The sequence below is a fragment of the Gymnoscopelus braueri genome, assembly GCF_963280865.1.
Source record: "Gymnoscopelus braueri genome assembly, chromosome: 6".
NCBI lineage: Eukaryota > Metazoa > Chordata > Actinopteri > Myctophiformes > Myctophidae > Gymnoscopelus > Gymnoscopelus braueri.
The window spans coordinates 23,005,692-23,023,280 of record NC_137607.1 but is presented as its reverse complement, the minus strand read 5'-3'; the positions used below and the strand labels follow the sequence as shown (position 1 = coordinate 23,023,280).

Here is a 17,589-nt window from a genome sequence, read left to right as displayed (position 1 = left end):
TAGGTGATCTACAAGCTCACAACTGGTCGCATACTGTACAGTACATGGCGACATGTTGTGAGATTGGTTATTTCTACCGTAGCACGAAATTAAGCGTGTGCTGCTTGTTTTACACATTTCTTCACAGAAAATATCAGACAATATATTATGTATGTATGGCCTGGACTGCTGGCGTAGCGGTCAAGGCACCTATAGGCTCCAAAGTAGCCTGACAGTGCGTCGCAGGTTTGAGTCCCGATCCCGACGGCCTTTGCAGCATGTCACTCCACATCTCTCTCCCATTTCCTGTCAGACTTCTATCCTATCAATAAAGGCATAAAAGCCAAAAAATTAATCTAAACCAATAAATAAAGATATAGGTATGTATGGCTGCAATGACACTGAGGCATCAGTATATTGGTTTCAGACAAAGGAATGCGATCAATTGTATGCTACTGTGACATTTACAAGTTATTCTCACAGTATACCATCTGCTTACGTCAGCAACTTGTGTTGTAAATAATATTATTTCTGTATATCTGGCTGGAAACCTGTCAGCCAGGTTTTGAAGAAGGAACAATTATTCCACATCAAAAGTGCCACATTACATGTCTTGATTTGTTTTGAGTCTCAAATTGATAACTCAAGCCTGGACATGGAATAATGTAAAATAACTTATGAAACTCAAAAACTTGACTGGTGACATGTGCAGCATTTTCATAATTCTAATTCACAAGTATTCCGGTTATGTCTTTTATCACAGCAAATACATCTGAGCTTCATATTTTATATCAACTTGGACCTTCAAAAGTCATACACACACACACGCACACGCACACACACCGGAACGCTCACCCCAAAACACACTCTCCCTCATTTATTTTGCAGACCGCTCGCCCCCAGCCGGGGCTACAAGTGGTTGTACTTAAGCCACTTGTAGCCTCTTCGTGGTATGACCTGACGAAGATGTATTGGCATCGAAACGTTGTCACGCTCTTTTTTACTTGCACTCTGCTATTAAAAAGGCTTCCTTCTTAATGCTTACCAGGCCCGCTCCTGAGATGCACCAGACCAGCCTGAAATTGGCTTGAGGCACGGTTGAACCCCTTTGTTTGTTACTAATGATTAAGTCTCTGTTCCATTAAGGTCAAACATAGTAAGGGTCAACACATGTCTCACTCCCCAAAAGGCATATCGTGACTTCTTGACCAAACGTCAAACGGTGACTTGAAGGGGGTACCCTTCCAGTCAAACGGTGCTTTCCCGGGCACTTCCGCACTCCAGGAATGCGGAAGTGCAGTTCTCAGACCCAGGACGGTCCGCCAAAAAAACGAGAAGCCCCTGACTGCAGCCCGCAGATCGGGCGGGGCTTCTCCTAGGAGGAGTGGGCGGGGTTATGGAGGAGGAGTGGGTGGGGTTTTGAGAGGAGTGGGTGGGGTGCTGCGTTTGTGTAACGCAGTCCCCACCAATATTATTTACGATTCTGTGCCTATGGGTACATAACTCGGACGGCGCTTAGTCGACTAGTAGACCATCGGCCGGTCGTTGCGGGCACTCGCGCCTGGAGGCGCTCGGGTGCGACTCCTTGGCCTCAAGGTCTACTGAGTCGGCGCGCCTCCGTCATGGTCCAAAACTATACTTTTTCGGCGGAAAAAAGAAGTTGACTGCGCCCACCCCCTCCTCACGGAGCCCCGCTCCCTCCTCACGGAGCCCCGCCCCGCCCCCTCCTCCCTACTGCGCGCTGCAGTGAGGGGTACATGAAAAAAACGGTTACAACGACGGAGGCATGCTGTCTCAACCGGACTTGAGCCACGGGAGGCAACGCCAAGCGAGCCGTCAGGAGTCGGTGCTGAGGCCACGTTCCACACGGCGACTCACTTGCCTGAGTTTGCTCGCCGGTGCCTCTCGTGGCTCAAGTCCGCTCAGACGGCGCGCCTCCGTCGTTGTAACAATTTTTTGCCTACATCCTAACTTAATGGTGTCTGTAGTCTGTTCTCACTAAGCGGAGTGAGTATTCCGCACCGGCGGGGCGAGGGGCACCGCTAGTGGCGAGAGTTCCGCTCCAAAAAAGGGGGCGAGAGTGTTTTGGGGCGAGCGTTCCGGTTACTCATGTTAGCTCACTGGAAAGGTAGCCTGGGAAGCAAAGCTTTTCGGGTCTATGATCCGGTCGGGAGCGGAAGTAGCCCTACGTTACCAGGCGCGTCATCCGCGTCATCAGGCGACCGGATCGTGACAATCCGGAAAGACATCACCCCAAAATAGGTCCGTCCTAATAAAATCCTTGATGCGGCGTAGTTTAGCTTATTTTTTAAACAAAAATGTGAGTGTACTTTCCGGAGACTATTTAGCGTCTGTATTATCCGTATTATCCCACGGGGAAATTCTATTCCATTTAAATAGGGATTGGGGAACCAAAACAAAGCGGCACCACAAAACCAGAACGCGACAATCCGGAAAGAGGATTATTTTTCCATTTTTTTTTTCAGTAGGCGTGGCCTAGACCGGATCATATGGGTCTTTAGTAACGCATAGGCCTACCAGGCTTTCCTCCGAGGTGGAAAGACTGGTGACGCAAGGTTACTGGAAAGGTCATAATGATGCTACACTAAATGGAACTTAATTCAACCCTGAGAAAAAAAATTATAATATTTTTTGTAAAAATTAAATTAAATTAAATTAAATTGAAAAATAGCAGTCCTACAAGCTTGCAAGGGGTTGCATTGCAATGCCTTGTGGGCGTGTAGATGTGCAATATATTTTCACTATGTGGAGTTAAGACAAAGTAAATATATCGGGCTTCATTAATTAGTATCATTGGTAACACTTGTGATGGAAATAGAATTTTTTTTCCCCTTACTGGTTGTCAGCTGGGTCCTTCTCAATGGAGCCTGGAGGTGATAGTAGTAGTAGTAGTTGGTGGATGTGCGTGCAGTTGTATTGTATCTCCAGCACGCACCACGCACGCCACACCACGCCACTACGTCACGAGCATACGTTCGCTTCTTTCCTCGTGTGCGTTGCCGTGGCAACACTCACCCCGCGTCGACTCCAGTGAATGAACACAAACGCAGAGGAAGATGGAGGAGAATACCAGGGACGGCGACACTGGTGTGTAAATATAACATAATGACTGCTTTGCACAGGAGAGAGAGAGAATGCATGGTGATGACTGGGGTGTTTCACAACAAACAGCGGGTGCACGACACGTCTCTTCAACGCGGTGTTTCTCTATTGTTGACAAACACGGCCAGCTGCATACTAGCATGCTAGCGAGCAGGTGCATCATGTCAACAGAGTCACTGTTGTTATTATGAGGGGACGCACTTAGCATGTGTGCTAGCGTTGGTAGTGCAACGATACGGGAGTTGACAACTATACCCGTGTCCTCTCATCTCCATTCTAGCTGTTAACAGCAAAGTTAACGTTGCCTGACCATGCCTCTCTCTATGGATAGGTAGCTAAACGACAGTAAACTGAAAAGAAGTTTCTCAGTCATGCCTACTGCTGCTGACTTGCTCTTCATACGGTAACAGGATGGATACAGGATAGGTGGGAACTATAGGGACATCTCTTGGCTATTGGCTATTTTGTCCAAAATGTTAAAAAATAAAATATTTGAAAAATTGTCTTAAGTAATGTAAAGTATACATGATGTGAACATGCACAGTGCATCATTATCACACTTAATTTCCATCCTTCAACTTCTTGTTTATGCCCCAAAATGACTGGATATACAGGTTTTGTAGCAATTGTAGAAATTTTAGACCTTAATTGAAAAAAAGATTGCCAATTTAACACCGAGGTGCCCACTCTTCCTTGGTAGGCCACCTATCCATGAAAACAAGCCCAAACACATGAGCACTCTAACCCTATTATGCATTGGCTACTTGAAAATAGCAGATCTACAAGCTCACAACGCGTCACGATGTGACGCGTTGTGAGCTTGTAGATCTGCTATTTTCAAATAGCCAATTTAACACAGAGGTGCCCACCTATCCTGTTGGATACAGGATAGGTGGGCACCAAGGAAGAGTGGGCCCCTCGGTGTCAAATTGGCATTTATTTCCAAAATGTAATATTTGGAATATGTATGTATGCATGACTAGAACATGCTTAAACATTCGACAATTAAGGTCTAATATTTCTACAATTACTACAAATTGCTACAAAACCTGTATATCCAGTCATTTTGGGGGCATAAACAAGAATTTGAAGGATAAAATTAAGTCTGATAATGATGTACCTTGCATGTTCACATCATGCATACTTTACATTACTTAAGACCATCTTTCAAATATTACAATTTATTTTTACATTTTGGACAACAGCCAATTTTACATGGAGGTGCCCAGACGTCCCTAGTGCCCACCTGTCCTGTATCCCTTCATACACAGCTACATTGTAAAACCCTGAGTGTTCCAGGGTCCCTTGGTTCCATTTGTACTATACTCTCTCATATGAGAAACTCTCAGCTTCTGACGGTTTAATTTCATTTGAAGTGACGGGTTGCGTGCAGCTGCAGCAGCGTCGTACTTTTTTTGAATGACACGTTAATGCATGTTGGCTGTCTGAACGCCTTATCCTGCTTCCTTCGTTCAAAGTGCGAAAGAGCCAAACCAAGCCATCTGTAGCTAATTATTGCGATAGAAAACATATTTGCTGGGTTGAAGAAGGTGGTGAAGCAAGGGCTTCCTCATTTGTAAAACGATTTTCATACAATGAAAACAATCCTCAGTGTGGTGCAGGGCAGGAATTTCAGGGAGGAAGGCCATGGCCGTCGTTGCCCCTCAGTTTGGCCTTGTGCCCCTCAGAAACATGGCATGCCCTGAGGCCACAGTGGCCTTAATGCCCCAGCTGACTGTACCACTTTCTCCTCTGTCTCTTTCTTGTCAATATGTAGACACCAGTGTCTCTTTCTTGTCAATATGTAGACACCAGTGTCCCTTTCTTGTCAATATGTAGACACCAGTGTTTCTTTCTTGTCAATATGTAGACACCAGTGTCTCTTTCTTGTCAATATGTAGACACCAGTGTCTCTTTCTTGTCAATATGTAGACACCAGTGTTTCTTTCTTGTCAATATGTAGACACCAGTGTCTCTTTCTTGTCAATATGTAGACACCAGTGTCTCTTTCTTGTCAATTTGGAGACACCAGTGTCTCTTTCTTGTCATGGAGACACCAGTGTCTTTTGTTGAGATTCCGAATTCTTAACTCCCCTGAGTCCCCATCTTTAAACCAATCCAGTAACTTTGATTGGTGCAGGGCTGAGAATGGATCTACTCAAAAATAGTAGATCTACAAGCGAGCTTGTACATCTGCTATTTTTTTATTATTTATTTTTTAATCTTGAACGTATTGGAAAATGTTAAATAATGGTTTAATTTTTTTTTACATACGTTTTCTCTTCTGGGCGTCCGTGGCACAAACAAATTACAGGTGGGGGTCCACGGCCAAATACATATCAATGTGGGGGTCCTTGTCATGAAAAAGTTTGAGAACCACTGGTATGGGCCTATATTAGCCTAGGCCAATGGAAGATATGTTCTATTCATTTTATTTTGCCAGTTCATGCTCAAAGATAGAAAAAGAAACAAACAAACAAACAAACAAAACAAAAAACACCCTTTTTGTTCAGCAAGTTATTACAGTCAGTAGACAAAGGTGACAATTACTGGAGAATGTATTCTGATATACTGTACTGTGGTGTGTATTGATATGAAACAAATACTTTTTTACTATGGACACACGTAATAAATATTGTGAAAAAAAATCAAATCAGTGTTAATTTGTCCATTTGTAACTATGAGAGTCTACCAAAGGAACATAGACTCTCTGAGTTAAATGAACACTACTGTACTGTATATACTTTTACACTGTGTATTTGTGTTCCAGGCAGTGAGGCTGGGGGAGAGGAGGTCTTGGTGGGCAATGTGAACAAACTACTGATGACCCCACCGGGTTACCAAGGACCTCAGCGGAAAGGACACCTGCTCTTTGATGCTTGTTTTGAGAGCGGTGAGTACTGAACTGAACCGAACCCATTAAGACCTATGATCCGATTCTACAAATGTCTTCTAAATCCTAACAGTTTTCTGAAACCACTATCAGTGGTGCTCAAACTGCATGTCAAGGACCCCCAAAATTATATATATTTGGCCGCGGACCCCCATCTGAAAATATTTTGTTCCAGGGTCCTCCCAGAAACAAAGACTTTAGTAAAAAAAATTCAAACATTTGAAAATAATATATATTCAAAGAATTGCACAAATTTTCAAGAATTTTCAAAAATAGCAGATCTACAAGCTCATAGCGCGGCATTTGGTGCCACGCTATGAGCTTGTAGATTACTATTTTTGAATAGCCAAAGTGTAAAATAATGGTTTAAGTGGCTACCCAATACGTTCCCGGTTTTATTTGGTTCCGTTTGTACACTCTCCGTGTTTGCACTCTTGAGTTAAATTAACACTCAGGATTTTAAGGTGCAATGACAAGTGAATTCAGTGTAAGCTTCTTTAGGGGCTGTCCACAACCAGAATGATGACTATAACTAGAGAAAGTGCTCCCCGTAGCACAAGTCTCCGCCAGGTGAGGTAGGTTATTATGGCCTCCTGGTGGCGCTATAATAGGCCAATGTGAAAAGGGTGCCATTTCTTCTTAGGCCTTTCACGGCAATCGGACACTGCATTCATGATTTGAAGCATTTTGTTCCAAAAATGTGGTTTGCTAAATTAGACCTGCTGGTGGCGCTATAACAGGCCAATGTGAAAATGGTGGCATTTCTTCCTCGGCCTAGTGGGAATATACGTGCAAAAGTTCATGGAAATCGCACACTGCGTTCATGATTTGAGGAATTTTGTTCAAAACGGACCTATCCTGCAAACTTTGGAAGCCAATGTTAGGATGGAATATGAAATATCGGACACATCCATCTTGATCACATGACTATAGAGATACAGTGTAGTGTGTACCGATTTGCGTGATTTTTGGACAGAATCTGAAGGAGTAAGAGCAAAAAAAATACAAAAGTCAGCTTCCTGGTGGCACTCTAAAAGGCATATGTGAAAAATGCAGGGCAAAGGTTTTTCCTTGGCCTCTATGGAGTGTGCGTGCAAAGTTTCACGCAGATCGGTGCAGTTATATAAAAACGTGAATCGGCCTGTTATAGCGCCACCATGAGGCTTGAAAGTTTTCAAGTGGCATTTCTTCCTGGGCCAAGTGTGAATCTACGTGGAAAATTTCACGGAAATCGCATGCTGCGTTCATAATTTGAGGCATTTTTTTCAAAACGAACCAATCCTGCAAACTTTGGAAGCCAATCTCAGCCAATCAGGATGGAATATGGAAAATCGGACAGATCCGCGTTGATCTACAGATCAACTACAGAGATACTGTGTACTGATTCGCGTGGAGTAATATCAAAACATGTGTTTTGCAAAAGTCTGCCTCATGGTGGTTCTGCTCTGGCATCCAGGGAGTGTGTGTGTGCAGTTTCACAGCGACCGGGAGATTAGCTGGTCACAGACAGAAGGACGGACAGACGGACACACAGACGGACGGACAGGGGGCAAAACATACTCTCTCGCCATGCCTTTCGGCCTGGCGGAGACAATAACTATATAAATAAATTGTCCCAACTCAAGTAGATGGCGGAGTCCACAACACAACTATAACGACGACAGTGGTGAGCAATATCATTAGAGATTACTTTCAGAAGCATTTGATGAATGATCGAAACGCTGACAGCCAATCAAAATCCATCCAATCCATCCAACACATCACTCATGGTCAACATGTTTACAGAGCGTTATCGTTCATCATCAGTTTGATGATCAGTGTGATTTAAAAACATAGGCCTTACACAGTATCATAATTTAGGTGTTATCTGCTGTAGATATTCTGTTAAATTAAATGGCTGTATCATTTGTGCCTATATATTTACCAGTTACCAACTTTTAGGTTTATATCGGAGTTATTCCTTATAAGATAGGCTTTTATAGTAGACAGCAGGGACATCAAAGAAAGGGAGCGGCACACTGTCTGGAACAACAACAAAAATGTTGCTCTTTATTCGACGTTTCGGTCGTTAGACCTTCATCAGGACAGACAATGATGAAGGTCTAACGAATAGTTCCAGACAGTGTGCGGGTCCTTTTCTTTAATGTCCTTATCAGAGATCCCCTTCTGAACATTTTGCACTTTCTTTCCTAGGCACCTGTCACCAACCTTTTTGAGGTGGCATCGGCCTTCTTCTAAATAAATAGTAGACAGCAGTCAAATAGCACAGAATGAAATCAATGCAGTTGAATGAATGAAATATGCCCTTGATATTCCACTCCCCTGAATGATCAGAGCAGAGCTGGATATTCCACAACAAGTCAAAATAGAGTCTTGTTGAACCAGCTGGCTTTTATGCCAGATAATACAGGCCACTCCAGAAAAGGGTGAAATAAATCTAATAGCTTTACTTAATGGGAGTAATTGCCCTGTTACAGTTACCTTGCACATCTCTTTTGTTGACGATATGCATGAAACGAAGCCAATGTGTTCAAGGGGCCTTTTTAATGCCCTGAATGGACACGCACGCACACGCGCACGGCCGTGCGCGTGTGCGTGCGCACGCACACAGTGAATCAAGGAATCAGCAGGTCTGGTTGGGACTGCATCAATGTGTGGAGATTAGGTTCAGATGGGGCTCAGATTTCATATTTTCTCACAGACAAGATCATTTTAGCTTCTGTAGATTGAGATGATCTTGAACTTCACCCTGTTCCTTTCTGGCCCAGCTGTCACCAAATGTTATCCTCCGAAGTGGATTTTTTATTTTTACCCCGTTCCAAATAATATGGATTTCACCTTGGTCCAAATATCACTAAGCCTGTCTGGTCTTTTTAAATTATAAACTTGTTTTTCAACGACCTAGACCTCGAAAAGGAAGATACATTGTGCCTGAAAGCCAGATTTAGCCTGACTTTAGTTTAAAGCGCCAATCCGGAATTCATCATCCGCTTCAGTTCGTATAGTTTTTGAAAAAATCCAATTGTGTGGTGGAAGGAAGATGGTAACACAATAAAACGGCCATCATTGGAGACACTCTCCATACTCTGCTATTAATTAACGCTTGATTTATATTTTGACGCATGACGGTGTTGCTTGCCAAAAATAGCAGATCTAGCTTGTAGATTTGGTATGTTCGGCGAGCGACACCACCATAAAACAGAGCATATATTAACACATTGATGGCCAAGATCGCATTGATGCGTTCTTTCATTTTTGGGGGGGCGACCTAACACAGCTTTGGAATGATCGATCGTCAATCAGAGAAGTAGAATGTGGATGTGACGTTGTTCCAAAAAAAACAGGAAGCCATCCGATTTTCAGAAAAACAGCTGTAACTCAGTTTCTTTTTTTTGCATTGAAAACCACTAGTTTTCAGCGGGCCGAAGCCCCAAAATGGCGGATCGCGGTTGTAACGTTGTCGTTCCTATGGATACACAGATCCCTCCGCTAACCCACGGGGACTATTTTGTTTGTGTTTTTGGGACACAATGTCGGTTCCACTGCGTTTCAAATATCATCGGATTGAGGTAATTATACGGTGGCAAGGGGATAGAAAACTATTTTTAATATCTTGGCAATCAATGTGTTAAGCATAGTGCTCACCCGAAATCCGGGTTAGCATTATGCTCATTCGTTAGTATTTAAATGAATAACTCTGATATAGCAAGTACATTCAGAGCCATTGCAATATATTTACGTCATCATATGCCATCGTCTTAGTGTCCTATTCTATCCATCAATATTTTCAATGTTGCCTGGTCCTACCAACTACGGAAGCACAACTTCTCTGCCGCCTTTGCTGTAGTCTGAACAGCATTTCAATTACCTCTCACTGCCGAAGAGGGAGACAAACATGCAGAAAGCCCAGATTTGAGCTTTAAATGCGGCATTAAATGGGCCTATCGCCAGTATTTAAATGAGAAGTATATTCAGAGCCACAAGTAAAGAAAATAAGAAATCAAAGAGCCTGTCTATATTCCTCCATAGTTTCGTGCAAACCATACAACTCCTGAAGGTGAAAGCATAAAGATAGCCTAATACTGTAGGTAAAAATACAAACATGTTAAATAACGAGGGTTATGCTACAGATATCATGATATCAAAATGGTGATTGGCCTTGTTATAAATTGGTGTATTTTCCCAGATGACATGGCCAGAGGAGCTCAGACATTGATTAATGGGTATTGAGCTCCCACACTCAGATCAGCTAACATACCAGTGTCTCTGGCCCCGGATGCATCTCCTGAATGATTTATGGAATTGATATTAATCTCTTTCCAGTAAATGCATTACTAAAGTTGGAACGGGAGCTGAATTGATGTTTGCACGCTAATGTCAAATTAATGTCCTGTTGCCGTCTCAACAAAATGCAACACGTTGGTCTTACTGTAGAGGTGGGAAACAACTATCAGTTGCATTTTTGTTGTGATATTGATAATTGGTGTTTTGCAAAAAGTACAGCTATTGAAATCTTTTGTACAACAGACGTTTGCTGTGCATGACATACTGTAACTTGGTAATAGTAATAAATAGTGTGTTATCGTCACCTTCTGTAATATTTTACAAATTATTCAGGAAGACAGGAACTGATCCTTATTTGTCCAATTTAAATTGAACATCAATGCACATCAACAGTATACCAACCATCTTGCTACTCCAAAAATACCACACTTTGCCCATGTTCACATACATGAACAATGTTTCACTCCAGAATTAACAATCAATCATAATGTCTTTTCTGAACATTATCTAATTCCCAGACTTTGAGTATGAGAGTACAAATAAGGACTTGGAAGTAATAGCTCACTATGTGAACAAAAACAGCAGTGTGGTCGGTGGCAGTGTTTCAATAGGGGTGCTTTAGCACAATAACAGATTGTGCCATTAAACCCCTACCCACTCTGAACAAGAAAACAATGCTGCTGTTTTCAGCATCGTTACTAAGTAGTCCACTTACTGGATATTAGAACCGTGCAGAAATAGCAACAGCATGGCTCTTGAAAAGATGATTGTCAGTCTCTGAATATTTACTATCCATTTTCACACGATCTAAAAGTATTATAAAGTTTGAAGTAATGTAGCCTCACTGCAGGTTTATCCCAGGTACAGTGTGTTTCGTAGATAATAACTTGCTTCTGTAGTAATCTTGTTTCTTTGTGCTGGGTCCCAAGAAAATCCACAAATCTCTATGAAACAGAGTGCTCTCATGACAACTCCGTTCTTTCAGTATTTATTTTATATTTTCAAGGTGATGTGCAAAAAAACCCTCAGCCAAACGTTTCAGCTCTGCTGTCTTCTTCAGTGGCTTTGTCACACGTCTGGCTGTTTTAGAACTGAGTGTGGTCCATTTTATATACTTTTTAGATTGAGTTATGGAAGATATTAGAATAGTATAGAACTGAACATCAAAGAATTGCAGTGGAGAGGGCTATACAATGTCACTATTGTCCTTGTGTCTTATTGTGCAGTGAAATAACTGCTGCTTAAAGTTACAAAAGATTACTGTAATTCCGGCAACTGTGTGTGCCAAGTGGCAAACACTCGCCCTTGGAAATGAGGCCAATATGGAAGTCATGAAAACGCTGCAGTTCTCATTAACTCATTGGCCGCCATTATCGCATTAATGCGATCTAATAAATAGCGCGCCTGGCCGCCAGGATCGCATTAATGCGATCTATGGTCTTTATTGATCTTTATGCTCTGATCACGCTATTCTGTTATGAATCAGGCTAAGTTTCAGGTTCCACTTACTTCAACCACCACTGCATCCGGTTATATGACTTGGGTTCCGTTTTCGGTTTTACATTTTTCCCCCCAGTCATTTTCGACCATAATAGGGAAACAAACGGTTTTTCACACGCTATGAAAAACGATCGGAGACCTCCCCTCCTATAATCTATGGTCTGGGTGACGAACAGTCATCCCCGTTGTGTATCACATCGTAATTTTCGCCGATAACAGAATCTGAGACATTTCACTTCCGGTTCATGTGTTTCACTGTGTGAGTGGGTCTGGGAGGGGGCGAGTGTGTCAGCGAGCCGATCAAGCTTGGTGTGTGCTGCTCTCTAGTGGTGGAATGATCAAAACGATTCAACTGTCCAGCTACACTTTCTATATGTGAATTAAATAACAAAATAACGAAACAAAAAAACACGCTGGCAAGGGCTGCTATGAACGAGGTTTTAACTCTGGCAGTCAATGAGTTAATGGCGTAGAAGGTGTCGCTGATTCCCCAACTGTGGCTGCAAAAGAATCAGGGCCGGACTGGGTCAAAAATGCAGGCCGGGAGTCATACACCCTTCCAGGCCACCCTACCCACATACTACTGTACATGAACACACATGAACGCGCCCGCACTTACACACGTGACAGCCTGACAGTGCTTTAGACCATAACAATAGTCATTCAGACGGCAAGCCACCGGGGATTGTCCTGCCCCCTCCCTCCCGCCCGTCAATCCGTTGCCTGAAAATAATTGTTATTCCATTGGAGTCAATGGTGACTTGACGCAACTTTACACTTGGTTTTATTATCATGAGTCTTCTTCCCACAGGATGATATGCGTATTTTTAAATTATGGTCCCATTAATTTTTTAATTGGTGATAAAGCAGGTTATGTTTTCTGGGCTTGTGATTGGGTTCTACTGAGTGAAGGCCCGCCCTTGCTCCCCTTCCACCCATTAGCATTTGTTTTCCAGTTCCACTCGGGACCGGAAATTCCAAGATGGTGGTTTTGAATTCACTGAAATAGTGACTTAACCCGTTGAGACCTGGAACGCATCTGTGTCATTTTTTGATTTGAGCTAAAAGGCACTTTGGCTATTCAAAAATAGCAGATATACAAGCTCATAGCGCCACACCGAGTGCCGCGCTATGAGCTTGTAGATCTGCTATTTTTGAAACATTGAGAAAATGTGTGCAAATCTTGAAATATATATTTTTTTAAACTGTTAGGATTTAGAAGGCATCTTGTAGAATCGGAACCTCCTTAATGGGTTAATAGCAGGAAATTCTATGACATAGGTGATGTCATAGCTCCCTTCGTCCATTATTTTTTTACAGTCTATGGCGTGTGCGCCACTTCTTGTAAAACTGGCTAGTTATGAACAGTACTGTAGATATTCTGAAGGAGGACCGCTGTCAGTTGGTCAGTTGTGATATAGTTTGTCCTAGTTGATTATGCCAGGCCTCACTGATGTGAAGTGGTTTTTAAAACCGCACGACTTTCTGGTCCCTATTATAAGCAAGGCCAGTCCTTACTGTAGGAATAGTGTTGACATTATATACCTTAGGAACAGCATTGATATGCATAGGATCATAAATCCTATTGGTATTTCCCATACAGTCGATCTGATATCTGTGATATCTCAAGTTTCCAATGCGTATTGCTGATGACAGAAAGGCAATTGGAGAAGACTCCAATATTATTGACTTGTGCTGCATGCTGCATGTGTGTGTGTTACATGCAGCACACGTGTGCCTACTCCTCCTCCAGATGTGGAAATGGGTCTTTCGTGACAGTATACGTCCATTTTACTCTCTTCAACCCCAATTTAACCCTTTAAGACCGGGAACGCATTGGTGTCATTTTAAGATTTCTTTGGCTATTCAAAAATAGCAGATCTACAAGTTGCCGCGCTATGAACTTGTAGATCTGCTATTTTTGAAAAATCGTGAACATTTAGCAAATCTTTGATTGCATATATTGTTTAAAGCAATTTTTTTTTTAACTCAAATCTTTGCTTCCTGGGGGTCCTTGGAACAACATATTTTGAGATGGGGGTCCGCGGCCAAATACATATCATTTTAGGGGGTCCTTGACATGAAAAAAGTTTGAGAACCACTGATTATAGCAGTAAATAAAGTTAAAGAAAAAAAGAAGAAAAAAGAAAGAAAAGTAGAATCCCCCAGAAGCAAAGATTTGAGTTGTTAGTGTTAGCTTTAAAAATATATATATATTCAAAGATTTGGAAAAAAATATCACGATTTTCTAAAAATAGCAGATATACAAGCTCGTAGCGCGGCACTCGGTGCCGCGCTACGAGCTTGTAGATCTGCTATCTTTTGAATAGGCCAAAGAAATCTAAAAATGACACACAGATGCGTTCCCGGTCTGAATGGGTTAATAGCTGAAAACACAGAATGGCAAGTTAATTTGAAAATTCATGCAGAGGTAATAACTCAATGAGCGTTTCTGTTGGGGCCAGCGCCTTTTTTCCCCACCTCACGTTGGTTGACAGCTGTCAATGGGTCCATGTACATTTCTCTGAGAGCGAAGATCTTATTTTGTTGCCTATAGTATCCCATGTAGTAAAATCTAATTGGTTTATTAAGATAGACATTGGTTACGTAAGCTGTTTACCAAAAGGTATAAAACCCCTCATTTACATTTAGATGAGGTGTAATTCACTTTCTTGTCAGCCCTATGCAGATTAAGTCACTTGGTAGCCTATATCTTTGCATAGGTGACTGACTAGGGTACTGGTCCCCCCGTCTTATAGGGAGTCATTCTGCACCCACCAACAGCCCTATTCCCCTTTGTGCTTTAAAGATAACATAAGAAAATGACCTCCATTATGCAGTCTTTGGTAGAGCCGGAGACATAATGACTATTTCTTCAAAACCGCCATTAAAGGTCTTATTGATGGCCCTGCGGACAGTGTGTGGCATAAGGAATAATATGCAAATGTGCTAAATGGAAGTTTCACCACTTCTGATTATCCCTCGTACGCTACTTTGTTCAGTTATATGGAAAATGATGGTGGAGAGAATGAAGGATTTTTGTCCGTCCGTCAACAGTTAGCCAAAGCCTGTTGTTTTTTGTATCGTATCAAGCAGCAGAGATTCACAACAACGATAAGAGTTGCTTAACCCATTAAGACCGGGAACGCCTCTGTGTAGATTCCTTTAGCTTTTCAAAAATAGCAGATAGGTGCCGCGCTATGAGCTTGTAGATCTGCTATTTTTGAAAAATCGTGAAAATCTTTCAATATATACATTTTTTAAAGCGAACATTTGTAACTCAAATCTTATTGCTTCTGGGGATTCTACAAATGTCTTCTAAATCCTAACGGTTTCCTTTTCTTTCTTTCTTTCTTTACTTATGTTGCTATAATATTAGTGGTTCTTAAACTTTTTCATGTCAAGGACCTCCCAAATTTATATGTATTTGGCCGTGGACCTCCATCTGAAAATATTTTGTTCCAGGGACCCCCAGAAGCAAAGATTTGAGTCAAAAATGTATTCAACGATTTGCACACATTTTCAAGATTAAAGAAGAAAAAAAATAGCAGATCTACAAGCTCCTAGCGCGGCAACAGTGCCGTGCTAGGAGCTTGTAGATCTGCTATTTTTGAATAGCCCAAATAAATCTATAAAATGACACAGATATGCGTTCCCGGTCTTAAAGGGTTAATTGTTATTTGCAGTGCAATGCAAATAACACCCCTTATCTTGTTTTGTCACACTGGCGTTGTCACTCGGTCAGATTATTGACATTTTCAGCTGAATTCCAAATTCTATTGTGTGAGTGTGTCTTCGCCCAATGTACAGTGGGATTGCTGACTACGGCGCTGTCTTTATCTGCAGCAGTGGATGACACTGACGGCGTGTGGTGGACATATTGTTTTACTGAATCCGTGGACCGTACAGCACAAGTAATTAAGCGGCCATTGATTAGTCTGACTGCTGTCTGCTGACAATGACTCGCATGGTCAAAAGAAGGCCCCCTGGGGTGGCAGGTGTTTAACGCGTTAAGACCGGGATATACGCATCTGGGTGGCATTTTTAAGATTTCTTTGGGCTGTTGAAAAATAGCAGATCTACAAGCTTTTTTTATTTTTTTTATTTGTGCAAATCTTTGAATATATATATATATATATATATAATTTTTAAAGCGAAAAGTTTTGACTCAAATGTTTGCTTCTGGGGATTCTACAAATGTCTTCCAAATCAGTTTGTTTTTTTAAAAACGCATTTTTCTATATCAGTGGTTCTCAAACCTTTTCATGTCAAGGACCCCTAAAATTATATGTATTTGGCCGCGGACCCCATCTCAAAATAGTTTGTTCCAGGGACCCCCCAGAAGAATAGATTTGAGTTAAAAATGTTTTTATATATTCAAAGATTAGCACTAATGTTCACGATTAAAAAAAATATAGCAGATCTACAAGCTCATAGCACGGCGCGCTATGAGCTTGTAGATCTGCTATTTTTTATATATCTGCTATTTTTGAATAGCCCAAAGAAATCTAAAAATGACACAGATGCGTTCCCGGTCTTAATGGGTTAATGGGGTCTGATGATAAGCTTACCCTACAGCACAACTCATACTCATCCTGCTCCACAGTCAATTCAAATCAATTCAATTTAACCCCAATGGCAGAATGGAGAACACTACTCCAGATGGAATATACATATCTCATCAAGGCCTGTTGTAGATACTGTCGTCGTAAAGCCCGATTTCTAAAATGGATACTTAACAGTCCCTGATTATGATTGGCTGAGTCCCGTTGTAAAATACTCAGCTCACAGCTGGACCACATGTATCAGTATCACTTAATAATTCACTACAAGAACAACTTCTTCAAGAAATTAGTTCCCGTCTACCAGGAAGAGCAACTTCCCGACAGAGACTAGTGCCTGTTTACTCAGCAAGTCCAGATGCTAGACGTCAACTTTTCCCAGACGAACACATTAGAGAGACTGGACTTAACTGTTAGCTCAATCTCATTGTAACTAAGACATTTGATAGAAATATTCAATATTCAAGATTCAGATTTAGCTACTACGTCTATGAACTTTCCGTGTAAACTGCTAGCCTAGCTACTTAGCCTTGCAGCCAAGAATCCAGCACAGATGGTTTGCGAGGGATGGGGAGCGCTTGTTTTCCTTACAAGCACCGCGCGAAGCCCCTCAGTGCGCAGAACATTCCCAGTTTTTAAACGTGCACTTGCGTCTTCTTACTTTGAAGTTTTATGTTTTTGTTATCGGTAAACCTGCCATCATACCATCATGTCATCATACTATATTATTTCATTATTATTATTATTATTTTTGCACTCATGGCATAACATCCAATAATAGAGCACATTTTAAAAATCCTAAGGCTGTGATGTTTTTCAAGGTTCGCAATGGTTATTGTATGTGTTTTGTTTTGTCCATGTATGTAGGTATATTTACAGTATATACTGTATGATTTGTTTCGTCTACTCTTAGTCTGTATATACATGTAACGATTGTGACATGTATTTATGTTGGGACCCCCTTGAAAACAAGATGCTACATCTCAAGGGGTTTATCCTAATAACATTTTTTTAACACACCTGTGATTGATATAAGCTGATCTAAGGAGTAGATTATAGTCTGTTTTATCACGTCTACTAAGCGTAAACCAGCCAATCGGAATCAAGGAATGGGACTAGCCGTTTTAGAATCCACGGTAAACCACGGCCTATCGTGGCTTATTGCTTTATTATACTTTGTCCGGAGACGCACGCTGAAAATAGCCAATTCTACAAGCTAACCACAATACCTGGCCTGATTGGCCAGGC

The 17,589-nt window shown here is 41.7% G+C and overlaps 1 protein-coding gene across 1 annotated transcript in view; it reads left to right on the top strand.

Annotated features, from left to right (window-relative positions):
* Positions 1–3,056: 3,056 nt before the first annotated feature.
* Positions 3,057–17,589, top strand: part of agbl4 (AGBL carboxypeptidase 4) — a gene marked incomplete at both ends in the record, with an annotated part of 472,442 nt that continues 457,909 nt past the window's right edge. The window contains 2 exons of the mRNA XM_080430494.1: positions 3,057–3,091; positions 5,877–5,995. Of these exons, the coding sequence (XP_080286620.1) occupies positions 3,057–3,091; positions 5,877–5,995 (154 nt within the window). The remainder of the gene's footprint in view (positions 3,092–5,876; positions 5,996–17,589) is intronic.